The sequence below is a fragment of the Sturnus vulgaris genome, chromosome 20 (genome assembly GCF_052056855.1).
Source record: "Sturnus vulgaris isolate bStuVul1 chromosome 20, bStuVul1.hap1, whole genome shotgun sequence".
In the NCBI taxonomy this organism is placed as follows: Eukaryota; Metazoa; Chordata; class Aves; order Passeriformes; family Sturnidae; genus Sturnus; species Sturnus vulgaris.
In genome coordinates this window covers 792,243-804,404 of record NC_142262.1, presented here as the reverse complement: position 1 = coordinate 804,404, position 12,162 = coordinate 792,243, and the positions used below count along the sequence as shown (strand labels likewise).

Sequence of the window (12,162 nt, the reverse complement as noted above, 5' to 3'; positions counted from 1 at the left end):
TGTGCATGGACAAACCACTTGGGAATACTTTTATGGAATTACTTCTTAAATGTTTAAAAGACAACAATATATTCCATGTTCATTCTCAAGATCACAGCAAGTACTGAGAATAAAGAAACTGGGTAGTCCAAACGTGGTTCTGGCAATCCCAGGCTCACATCCCTGAGCCACCCCCACCTTCTGCAGGAACTTCCAGAGGAGAGGGACAGTGTCCCTGGCATTCTTCTGCTGCACAACGTGGCCCAGGTTCTCCACGGAGACCCTCCTGCGGCAGCTCCACATCCTGGAGTGGTGGATGTGGCTGTCCCTTGGCAGCTGGGACAGGAATGCAGCTGGGTCCCCATACACGATCTTCACTATGGGGTTGGAGGAGATTCTCTCATCCTCTTGTATCCGTCTGTTTAACTTCACAAGCTTTTTATCCAAATCCTGCATTAAAAAAATAATAAATCATTGGATATTGTGTAATACCTTCAGCTGAGCTAAGCCATTTCTGCTTTTCCAGCTATACAAATTCATCCCAGAACAACTCCAGTCTCAGACCCCCATTTCCCCAGGTAGAATAAGGGTGGTTAATCCTTAACCTGCAGCTGTGCCATGGATGGGTTTGTTTTAGGAATAGTCAGGTGACAAATGTAGCACAGATATTACAGCACATCAGATTTCCAGTGAATTTTACACTGCTCAGCTACTGACTCTGTACAGCAGATTTCTCACCTTCAATTCAGGAACAATAATTGTGTCTGCAACAATTTGTTCCCATTTGTTTCTCTTCTCTTTGGTGGAGAGAACATCATCAAACTGCACCAGCCCTGCAACAGGAACATTTCACCTCTTAAATCTGCAATATTTCAGTGCAAAGAAAGCACAGATTCACAGGTCCTAGAGGTTAACTGAGTATCTTGACTGAGCTGGAGAGTGACACCCAAACATCACACAGGGATCCAGGTTTCCAGGAGCTTCAGCCAGTCACTCATGTGAATGCTGGGGACATTTGTACAACTCCTTCATAGCCCAGAAGCATTGAACAGGTTGTCCAAGGTCAGACCATGATCAATGACAGACTGAAGCTTGGAGCACTGACTGGTGCTGTCCCACACTCCAAATATGGGCTGTTTACACAGAAATGCCTCTGTGCCACAGTGACTCCAGATCCCACCATGAACCCCACTGTGCCATCCCTCCTCCCAGAGAACTTCTGGGAGTCCTTGAGAGGCAGCACAGAACAGGGATTGCACACAGCACGGGCTGCTGAGCTGGGAGAGCAGCAAGCTCTGCCATCTGTCATGAGGTTATTTTGTCAATAATTCATTTTCAGAGTTATTGACTGCACCAAACCTTGCAAACCCCATGTACTCGACTGAAAGAAGCAAACAGCCAAAAATTCTTCCCTCCCTACAGTAAGAAAGAAGCTTCAAACTCTCTGTTTTCAGCTCAGCTGCTGCTGTTGGAAGGGGTCTATGCATGGCCACAGTCCTTCAAACACAGCCTCAGGTGTGACAGGGCAGGTGGCTTTTCTTACACTGGCCTGGCTGCTGCTGGGGGGCCTGCAGGAGGCTGCTGAGCACGAGATGCACGATGTTGATGGTGTCATCCACACTCTTCCCCAAAATCCTGGTCATCTGTGCCAAGTCCTCCTGAATGTGCTGCTGCAGGAACCTCACCACATCATCCACAGCTGGCTTGATCATCCTTCCCAGGGACTAAAGACAGCAAAGGCAAGAGTTGAGCACAAAATCATCCAGGGAAGCACAAGGCACACAGAGCTCAGTTCTGCCAGGCACCCCCACCTGTGGGATTCCTGCCACCCGGGCCCATCAGGGCAGGAATGGACCAAAACCCCTCCTGAGCAAGGACAGAGGGAATTTGGGTTTGCATCCTGACAGACTGCCCTGGTCACTTGGCAATATGATGGCAAGGACCAGCAGTGTACAAAGGTTTCCCTACATTTTGTGTGACCACTTGGAAATGTTTTTTGGAAGGTACCTGAGGGTCGCTGGAGGCTCCCAGCAGCATTGCCAGGTGAGTGAGCAAACGGAGCAGCACAAAGACCACGGGGGGCACGCCCCTGTCAGACAGTCCCAGAGTCCTTCTGTGCTCAACCTCTCCAAGGATGTGGCCAGTTTGAGTTCTGTCTTCGTAACTCCTGGAGGAAAGGGCATATATGGTTTGGTTTTTTTTGCCTTGACAAAAACCACACAAGACATCTCTGATACCCAGCAATGCCTTTTTGACCCATAATGTCTTTGAATGCCATAAAAGCTGCCAATTCAACGTGCCACAGGGGAGTGAAGGCTTCCAGTCAGTTTTGTGCACAGAAAAACAAATTTCTTTGGTTTTACTGCCTGATTACTCTTGCTTGGACATCCCTTCCTTACACCTTCCAGAGAGCAGCATGAAGTGGTTGGTACCTCTGGCCTTTGAAGGCACCACAGGCAAGTCCTACATCATTTAGCACTGCAAAGGCATTGAAGCAAAGCACACCTGGACTCCTGGAAGCCCTGCACAGCTTTGTGGTTGGTGCCTCCAATGGTGACACGGCAGTCAGGACACAGGCTGGTCTCCATGGGGCGCCCACACTGCCAAAAGCAACAGGGGAACACTGAATTCCAGAGCAACAGCAGAGAAAGGGAATGAAACAAAAATCCAAGTTGGAAGTGGTTAATTCAAACCCTCATGTTTCCCAATCTATGGTATAAATGCTAGGGGTATTCTAAACTTTATATTAAAATGACAAAATTATCAATAATATCAAATTTAGAAGTGGAACGCTGAGCATCAGAACATTAAAACCAGTAAACAAAATTAAACAGTTTATTGTTGAAAATTTTGTCTGCTTAAATACCCACCAGTCCCAAATTCTTACCTCTCCCACAGTGCAGGGGTGGCCATTGGGACACACTGTCAAGAGAGAAACAAACAGGACAGTATTCTAAGACAGTTGTATAATTATACAACTCCTGTTATTCCTTTTCCTAGGGACCATCATCCTAGAGCAAGAACTATGCTTCAATATCTCATCAAAAGCCCTGACTAGCCCAAAGCCCAAAGGACTGACAGGCCCATGCAGGAAGCCAAGGAATTTTTCAGTGCTGCTTCTCCTTGAGCAACAAGGAATCAAAGCCTGACAGATTCTGCTGCTGAGGGCAGGAATGCTCAGCCCCCATTCCCAGCTGCAGGACAGTCCAGCTGTGGGAAGCTGGCCAGGAAGGTGGCAGAGTTCTCCTCCCACACCTGTGAACAGCTGCAGACTGAAGCCCTGGATGTCCTTTGGTGCATCACCCACACAAACTGTCACTACAAATCTGGATTTACCACGGAGAACTCGTGCTGAGGACTGTGTTTGTCCTCACATTTGGAAGTTTCATTCTCCAAACCCAAGGAATTCCTTCCCCAGCCAGCCAGCAGCACTCACCATACCATTGCAGATTACCCACTTCCTCCCAGCTCCTGGCCTGAGCCATGACGTCCTCAGGCATTGTAGGCAGAAACGAGCGCTGAGGAGGGAAAGGGGAAAACAGTCACAAATGGATCTGTGAATCAGCTCTGTCCTGCAGCAGCCACTCCCTGCTTCTCTGCTCACACTGGGGAACAAGAGACATCTGAGAGCAGAGGTCAGGCAGGTGACACAGATGCAGATTTTCAAATTCACCTTTGAAAATCCACTCTTAGAGCTGCCAGTATTGTTGAGACTTGCATGTGCACTCTCCAGACACCCTGCCCTGCATTGCTGATGCACCCTGGTGTGTACCAGCACGTTCCCTTACACCTTGGGGAGCCAGGAGCAGCAGAGCAGCAGCTCCCTCCCCCCTGAGCGAGGAGCCAGAGCTCTCTGAGCAGGCACAGTGGGAGCTGCCAGCTGCTCTCAGCCTTGCTCAGCAAAGCTATTTGCTTCACACTGCTTAGGATGGAGAGGTGCCTTGAAAAGACACCAGGCCAGAGCTTGGTGTTGTGCTAATTGACCCCAACAGCACTGCAATAATCGCCCTGCAGTGTTTCACAGCTCAAACAGCGAGGTGGAGCATGGCTCTTGAGAAAGGTGCAGCAGACACAGGCAAGCAGCAGGGATGTGCTGCAGTGCCTGTGAGCTCCCTGTCCTCACCTGCATGCTGTGTGGCTGCCAGGCCAGGTTCCTGAGAGGCTGCAGGGCAGGGCTGTGCCCACAGAGCAGCACAGCAGCCACGTGCACTGCCATCTCCACCAGGGCTCCCTGCTGGCTGCAGCCCCACGGCTCCACCGCCAGCCTGGGCATGGTGTTCTTCACCAGGGCAACTGCAAGGAGCTGCAGCTCGGGGGAATTCAGCACTTGGGAGCTCTGGATGAACTCGGTCATCATCTCTGTTTGCTGCAAGCACAGATTTGAAGGAGTTAAAGCCATCAGGACACTGGCCACCCAAGCAAAGAGCACTGGCAGCTGCTTCCCACACTGGGTTACCCCACTCCAAAAACCTCCCCAGCCTGCTCAGCTCAGGCCATCACCCTGGCTGGGGCACAGGAACAAAAGCTCCTGCACGACTGTTCAGATCCCCTTCACCCTTACCCACGGGGCAGGTTTGTCACAAGCTGCCAAAGGGCAGTGTCCTACCTGCTGCTTGGGATGAAGGCTCGGATCCCGGGCACTGTACAGGGCAGTGACCTCTCGGAAGATGGCCAGGAGCAGGTGGGCAGATTCCAGAGCTGGGGGGTCGCTGGGGGCCTGGGGAAGAACCAAGGATGTGGCAGGGGACAGGCCAGAGCTGCCCCAGCCACAGTGATGGGATGTGCAGGTGGGAAAGTAAAGAAAACGTGCTTGGGCACAAGCCCCAGGGACCTCCCAGCAAAGACCCCCCCCCCAGGTGTCTCCTTGGGGACAGACACTGCCCACAGGGACACAGGAGAGCTGGAGCCATCCAGAGCCCAGCAGGGATGTCAGGGAGCACCGGGCTGTACCTGCTGGGCCTCCAGGAGCCCCTGGGCCGTGCCCTCCATCATGGCTCGTCCCACGGCGTCGCGCAGGGCGCGGTAGCGCTCCCCGCACACCAGGAACCTGTCCATGTGCTGCGACTGGCTGTGCCTCACCTGCCAAGGGAACGGCCCTGCAGAGCTCTGGGGACAAGAACCCAGCTGCAGCAGGGACAATCCCCTCCTCCTCCCAAGCACTGGGGCATTTCAGCCTCCCCACAGGTGCTGCCAGGACAGACTCCATTCAGCAGGGAGCCGGGACAAGGCGCCTCCCAGCCACTGCCCCCCAAGAGCCACACAACAGCAGGAACACCCCAGAGCAGCACTAAGTGAAGGCAAAGAGGAGACCACAACCACCACCAGGAGATGCCTCTTTACCTGTTGCAGGATTTCTGCTGGGAACACCCATCTGAACCGTGGCTCTGTGACCAACTTCTGAGCAAATTCCATGCCATGCTGGCTGGCAATCCTCCTGACCAGGTACACACGGTGCCAGTCGTTCCTGGACAGGCTGCAGAACTTCTCCACACTCTTCAGGTACTGCTGCTTCTCCTTCATCTCCTCTGGCTCTGAAGGGAAAAAAAGATGTTAAAACAAAGAGGCAAAAGCACATCCCACCTTGTAAAACTTCTCTGTCTGCCCCAGCTGTAGCACCGAGTCCCTTTATTAGTACTGTGTAATCACACACAAGAACTTCAGAGTCCCCCTTCCCTTGGGTGCTGTCTGGAGCATTTCCTCAGCCAGATTTCAGACAATGATTCATTTCTTTCACAGACAAGACATAAACTCGTCAATATAAACTCTTAATCCCTTCTAGCTGTGCAGAGCTCTCATTCATATAAAACAATAACCCTTACAAGCAGTCCTGGCTCTGAAGCAGCATTTATGCTTTAAAGTTCAATTTAGTGGGCTCTAAATAGATCTCATTGTTAGCATCAGGAGGATAAAATAAATCTCCTTCCACAGGTGTAACTGCCATGTCACTACACTGGGGCCAGCAGCACAGCCTTGCTACCAGTCACAGAGCACTTGTAACATCTGGTACAGGGGACAGACAGACTGACACCCCCAAGGAAAAGGAAAAAGGGAGCTGCTGCTCTCGCTCCTGGCCACGAACCACAACAGGTCCTAGCAGAGCACAGGGCACTGACTGTGTCCAGCCCACCTGCCCTGCAGCCAGCAGAACAATCAGACTCACTGGTGTGCTGCTGCAGGTCGAAGATCAGCTCTGCAGCCCTGCTCAGGCACAGGCGCACCTTGGCCACGGCCTGCAGGTATTCCACTGAGGATTCCTGGCCAGCCTCTCTGCTGCTGCCTGGGAGGTAGTTCTCTGGAAAGGCTCTGTCCTCAGGCACGTGTCCATGCCCATGTCCCAGGCTGTCCTCTGACTTTTCACACATGGAGTCCTAGAGGGAAGCCAGAACACGGGTGAGTGGCAGAGCCACCTCACTCAGCCACCCCTGTGTCCTCAGGGCAGCCACCCTGTCATTGGCACACCATCCTCCAAACCATCCCTGCACCCTCCACCCCACTGCCATTGTCCCCTCATCCTAAATCTCTGCCATGTCACCAAACACCATTTTTAGGATGTGCCCCAGCTGCCCCACATTCCCCAAGCTTGGAGCTGAGCAAGAGCATGAGCAGGCAGTGAAAAACACACATTCCACGTTCCAAGATGCCAAGCTCTACCTGTCTGTCCCTTAGCAAGAACACAAACGGTGATTTTAACTACAATGTCACTTAAAAAAACCTCTATAAGTAATGAAACTTCTCCCCTGCTGTCACACTTGTTTTAAGTTGCCCAAAGCCCTGAAAGTTATGCAAGGGGAGGAAAGGGAACAATCCAAAAGGCATAATAATTTAAGTTCGGCACAGTAATTTAAGTGGAGACAAGAAGGCAGTTCAGTGGGCTACTGCCATGAGAAAGGCCCTGCTTGCTGTGCTGGAGTTTGAGTTTTAACACCCAGACCAAGGGAAAGAATTTATGTAACTCTGCAAAGACACACAAGCCTTTCCTTGAAAAGCAAGACTCATTCTCGAGAGCACTTCTGACCAGGTGATTTGATATCAACTCCTTTTGGACTTTCTAATTGGAAAAATAGTTATATACACATGAAACACACCTAGAATTGCAGATTTCTGTCCTTGACTTTTTTTACTCATAAAACTGCAACAGTTTCACATCCCAGCTCTTACCTCCAAGCAGTTGACAAAAAGCAAGTAGAGCTCTTTTTTGTCATTTTTCTCTAGGAGCTCATTGTGCTCCACCTGGGACAGGTAATGCTGTACATCATCTTTCACTTCATTGAAGCTACAGGAGAGAGAGACACCCCCTTACACAGCAGCCATGCTGGCTGGACTAAATCACAGCACAGCTCCCAGAGATGGCCCCACAGTGTGACAGGTGGGGTCACTGTGGACCCAGTAAAATGGAAAAGCCATTGTGCCATTTTTTGCAGGTGATGTTTGGCTTCTGATCATCACCAGTGCTCAATGAGCACTGCCAGGGCAAGAGGCATCTCATTCAGGAGCTGGTCACACCTGGGACAGGGCTTTTGTGCCCTGCCTGCAAAGGGAGGCTGGGAGGGCTGTGGGAATGGGGAGGCCTGTGGAGCAGACACAGGATCAGTCCTGATTAAATCTCTGGAATGAGGAGTTTTGCTTTGCTGACCTAGATCAGAGCAACTACCCAGCCACCTTGCAGCACCCAGGCATCCACCCTCAGCACAGGGTTAGTGAGGGACAGCCAGGTAAACCTGGCACAGGCTGCTCACACTGCACCACGAGATCCATGCAAGCCAGCCAAGTTGCATGACTGATGCCAAGGAATTCAAATTCAGTGAAACTCATGGAGGTGAGGAGAACAATCAGATGGGTTTGATGAGGAACAGAGCTGAGCCTGGCCCTGGCCTGACCTCCCTGAGCTGAATGTGCTCACCTGTACTTCAGGAGCAGCTTCAGCATCACAGAACGGATGATGGGAGTTTCATCCACCTCATCATTGAACGGGGACAGGAATTTTGTGTAGACAGCAGGGTGATCTGTGGGGACAAGGCAAGGACGGGCGTGGCTGCTGAGGGAAGGTGCTGACACATCCAGCCCTGTGAGCGTCAGGGTGAAGGGAGCTCACCTGAGTCTTTCACACGGCTCCTGTGAACAAAGAGCAGACTCAGGAGGCTCTGGATCACCTCTGGCTCAGGGGGCTCGTTGTCCTTGAAGCACATGGTGGTGACTGCATCGATGAAGAAATTATTGCACCTCTGGCGGAACAGGGCGTTCTTCGCCAGGGCAGCTCTGGAGGGGCAAAACCAAACACAGAACCTCTAAACCACAGAGCAATCAAACACACACAGGCAAAAGTCACCAAAGGGAGATACAGTTCCACCTTCCCAATGACGGGATCCTTAAGGTCCTTTCCAACCCAAACCATTCTATGATTTGCATGGTTTTACAAGAGGCCAAGGCAGCTTTCCTCTTTTTTTGAAACAACAGAACAGACAGGACCTGTTCAGTTCCAGAGGGATGAAGCAGATTTCATCCCCCACTCTGCTCAGAGTTGAGAATTCCTCACAGAGCCTCCCCACCCAATGCTCCCACCTTGGAGAGGGTGGCTGCAGTACCTGAGCTCCTCAGAGACAGTTAACTCCACATCCTCCACAGCAACCCTGCAGTAGGGACAGTGCATCTGTGCTGGCACCAGCCACTGGCTGATGCACTTGTGGCAGAACACGTGGTGGCAGGGCAGGCACACGGGGTCCTTTGGCTCTCCCAGGCAGATGGAACACGGCCCCAGACCATGCCTGGAATCCAGAAACAGCAATGAACACAACTGCTCCGTGCTGCCTCCCCAAAAGCCTTGAGCAAGATGTTCAGCTGCAGCTGGACCAAGAGCAGGCAATGCAAGCCAGGCTGGCTCACTGCTCAGCTCAGGGTGCAGAACCAAGCAGGGTCAGTGCTCTTCCTCTGCCTTTCACCACAGCCCATGCAGCAGTGCCAGAAGAGTGCTGGCACTGCAACACAGGCCCTGTCCCTGCTGGCCCCTGCAGCCCGTGCCAGTGTCAGTACCTGTAGAGCCTCCTGCTGACCTCGTCCTTGCACTGGCACAGCACTGCCATCACTGCGGCAAAGGCTGGATGAGACTTCATGTCTGAATCGTGCTGGAAACACTGCACAGGGAGAGGACAAAGCCCAGTGACTCAGTCACAACACCCGAGAGCAGAATTCCCACGATCAGCAGAAGAGGGAAGAGGTGAAATCACAGCTTTGCTCACCTTGGCAAGAAGCAGAGTGTATTTTCTCACCAAGCCCTCGAACTCTGGCATCACGGCGTGGATCCCAAGCAGGACGTGCTCCACGAAGAGTGCCATGGCAAACACACGGCTCCAGCAGGCTCTGGGGGCACAGCACGATGGCACCAAACAGGGCAGCTGGCAGCAGCAATGGCAACCAGGGCAGCCGGGGATCCCACTGCTGCTCGTGCTCCCCTCCACAGCATTCCTGCACTTGTCACTCGTTTGGCTTTCCAGAGGGGTTTTTGTCAAGGACAGAACACATTCCAGCACTTAACCCAGGGGGCTGAGGGTGCAGGGGCCTGGCCTGGAGGCAGCAGGAGCAGCACCATGCACCACACACCTTCTCACACCTCTAACTTCTGTGTCAAGAAATTTTACAAATACCAATCACAATTAGCTGCACTTTTTTCGCTTCAAATAAACTAAACAAGGTCTGTGAAAAACTGGTGTAGTTCTCTGGGCTTTCTTCCAAAACACAAGATGCAGTGAAATTCCCCATCTCTTGAGTCCTTATGCACAGAGGATGAAGTGGGGAGACACTGCTGGTTAACAGGAACCTGAGGAGAGTTTTAAATAACCCCTGAACCCAGATGGAATGCACCAGATGATACTGCCAGATTTAGAGAGAGAATCTGCAGGAGATGAGGGGAAAAAAAACGTGGTTCTTGCTGCTTGGTATGTAATGGAGCCCAGCAGGAACCTGGAGAGGTTTGCAAAGCCTGAGAAAAGCAGCACCAGAACAGCTTCAGCCTGCTCCAATGCCCCAGTGAAGCAGCAGGGCTGTGAGCAGAGCTTGGTACCCACCTGAGCTCCCTGAGCAGCTGATGGCACTGGCTCCCCGGGCGCTGGGCACCCTCCTCTTGGCACAGGAACTCAATGGGCATGTGGAGGTTCTTCACTCTCTGCAGCCAGAGCTCAGGGGGGGCTGTCTTCACCTGCTTCTCCAGCTCCTCTGCACACATCACAGCAGCCTGCACGTCCAGAACCTGCACACACACAGGGCCAAGGCTTCCACAACAGCTGCATCTCACCATTATTTATGGACCTTGGCCTCTCAGTCTGGTTTGCTACAGCACGTGTTCTACTGAATAATGATCTACTTGATTATCTTAAACTCTGCAATTCTCATGTTTGTGGCTCGTTAGCATGTCCTATTAACTACTGCAAAAGCAGAGCAAGCTCTTTAAAAACCTGTTTGTAGCAATAACAGCACAGCAGATCATTCCCAGTTCTGAGGAACCCGAGCCTGTGCTTCCCCCCTGCTGTCACTGCAATCCAAAGGAGACCGAACAGCAGCAAATTCAGTGCAGACAGAGCTCCCTGCCAGGGCTGAGGAGCACAAAGTGCCTGGGAGTGAATTTACCATCTCTGAGCGTGCAATTCTGCAGCCTTGGTGCTCCAGGAGGCAGCCAATGACACGGGGGCGCACAGCCAGGATCCTGGAGAAGTTCTGCAGGCGGCTCTTGAACTGGTTGTGTGCCAGGTGGACCCAGGGCAGGGCAGGCACCAGCTCCTCTCTCCAGGGGGACTCTGCCACCCACTCCTTAACACAGGACACAAATGCCACCTGCAGACACTGCAGGGGTGGGAAACAGAAAATCAAAGGTGACCAAGTGCTTTTGTAATTCATTTTGTACTGGAAATCCTGGCAAAATTCTCTGAAAGATGAGAATCACTTCCCTACAAAGACAGCCTTAAATGTGTCAATTTATTCAGGTGCTGCTTTTCTGAGGAACCCCAGCAGCCTCTCAGTGTCCAGCAGTCTGCTCTGGGGCTCCCCTGCTCTTGGGCTGGCTCAGAGGGGCATTTTCCCCAAGGCAGGGCTGAGTCTGAAGGACACATTCACAGGGTTTCCAGCCCAGTCCAGACACTGACCTGCAGCTCCTCCTGGGAGGACACACCAATGGTCAAGACAATGAAGTCTGTGATGTAGCTCTGGAAGAGCATATGCCTTTCTTCCTCAGTCAGGGCAGAGATGAATTTTCCCAGGGCAGTTTTCTGGAAGTATTCCACAAACTTCTCAGCGTGGCCTGGAAAATGAGGATGCAGAGAAAAGCTGGATATTGAGAGGAAGCTGGCTTTGACACAGCATCTATCCTAGAGACACTGACACCTCATTAATCACTGATGCATCCAGCACTCCCCTCAGCCAGGGCACTGAGGAGGGACTCAGGCCAGGCCTTGTCAGCCCAGCACCGGTGTCTTATTTCTGGAATCTCACCTTGTCATTAACTCTTGGCTGCTCCACAGCATTTTGAATGCAAGGGCACAGAATAGGTGAGAGAGATGAATGGTGGGAAGCACAAAGAAAAGCTGCCTGCACAGAACTCTGCTGGCCCACAGGAGCACAGAGGGAATGAAGGGGACTCCAGTGACAGGAGGGGCACAGCAGTGACAAACCAGAGCTCAAAGGGCAGTGGATGGAGATGCTGGAGCCAGGCCCTCACCTTCAGTGTTTTGGATGTACTGAGCCTCCAACCACATCTCTTCCAGGTACTCCTTTATCCTCCAGCTGAAGGGCATCTCATTCCCAGCATTAGCAGATACCATCATGTTGTTCTGCACCAGGATGATCTCTGGCTGAGAGCTGGGGGATAAAAGGTCATGAATACACCTGGCTTTGTCTGGGAAGCACAGTGCAGAAAAACAGAGGCAGGAGGCTGCAGAAAGCAACTGAGCCCTAGGAGGGGAGAGAGAAGGGGAGGGAACTGCAGGACTCTGATACACCCTGGCAGCTGTGGAGCACCGGCCCTTCCTCAGGCAGCACACAGGGCAGGGTGAGGAGGGGGAACATGCCAAGGGCCAGGGAGCAAAGCCCAGGAGCACTCGGGGCCAGGCAGGAAGACCAGACTGAACAGTGAGCAGTGCCCTGCTGGCCTCACAGAGCAGCCAACAAACAACAAACCCCTGCCTTGGGGGAGTCAGAGCT

General features: G+C 52.3%; 1 protein-coding gene across 8 annotated transcripts in view; it reads right to left on the bottom strand.

The window, feature by feature from the left end:
- Positions 1-12,162, bottom strand: part of RNF213 (ring finger protein 213) — a 44,691-nt gene that overhangs the window by 4,065 nt on the left and 28,464 nt on the right. Inside the window, exons 36-57 of one of the 8 annotated variants that reach the window (XM_088176424.1) lie at positions 11,681-11,820; positions 11,109-11,263; positions 10,597-10,809; positions 10,038-10,219; positions 9,213-9,333; positions 9,007-9,107; positions 8,562-8,741; positions 8,072-8,235; positions 7,880-7,982; positions 7,138-7,252; positions 6,140-6,347; positions 5,320-5,510; positions 4,930-5,085; positions 4,586-4,696; positions 4,103-4,345; positions 3,416-3,497; positions 2,867-2,901; positions 2,485-2,579; positions 1,987-2,146; positions 1,523-1,703; positions 718-812; positions 178-429 (exon numbers count right to left, since the gene is read on the bottom strand). In XM_088176424.1, coding sequence (XP_088032550.1) covers positions 178-429; positions 718-812; positions 1,523-1,703; positions 1,987-2,146; positions 2,485-2,579; positions 2,867-2,901; positions 3,416-3,497; positions 4,103-4,345; positions 4,586-4,696; positions 4,930-5,085; positions 5,320-5,510; positions 6,140-6,347; positions 7,138-7,252; positions 7,880-7,982; positions 8,072-8,235; positions 8,562-8,741; positions 9,007-9,107; positions 9,213-9,333; positions 10,038-10,219; positions 10,597-10,809; positions 11,109-11,263; positions 11,681-11,820 — 3,283 coding nt within the window. Of the gene's footprint in view, positions 1-177; positions 430-717; positions 813-1,522; positions 1,704-1,986; positions 2,147-2,484; positions 2,580-2,866; positions 2,902-3,415; positions 3,498-4,102; positions 4,346-4,585; positions 4,697-4,929; positions 5,086-5,319; positions 5,511-6,139; positions 6,348-7,137; positions 7,253-7,879; positions 7,983-8,071; positions 8,236-8,561; positions 8,742-9,006; positions 9,108-9,212; positions 9,334-10,037; positions 10,220-10,596; positions 10,810-11,108; positions 11,264-11,680; positions 11,821-12,162 lie in introns of those variants that run through there. The other 7 variants (XM_088176425.1, XM_088176426.1, XR_015807771.1 and 4 more) reach the window with 7 other exon arrangements.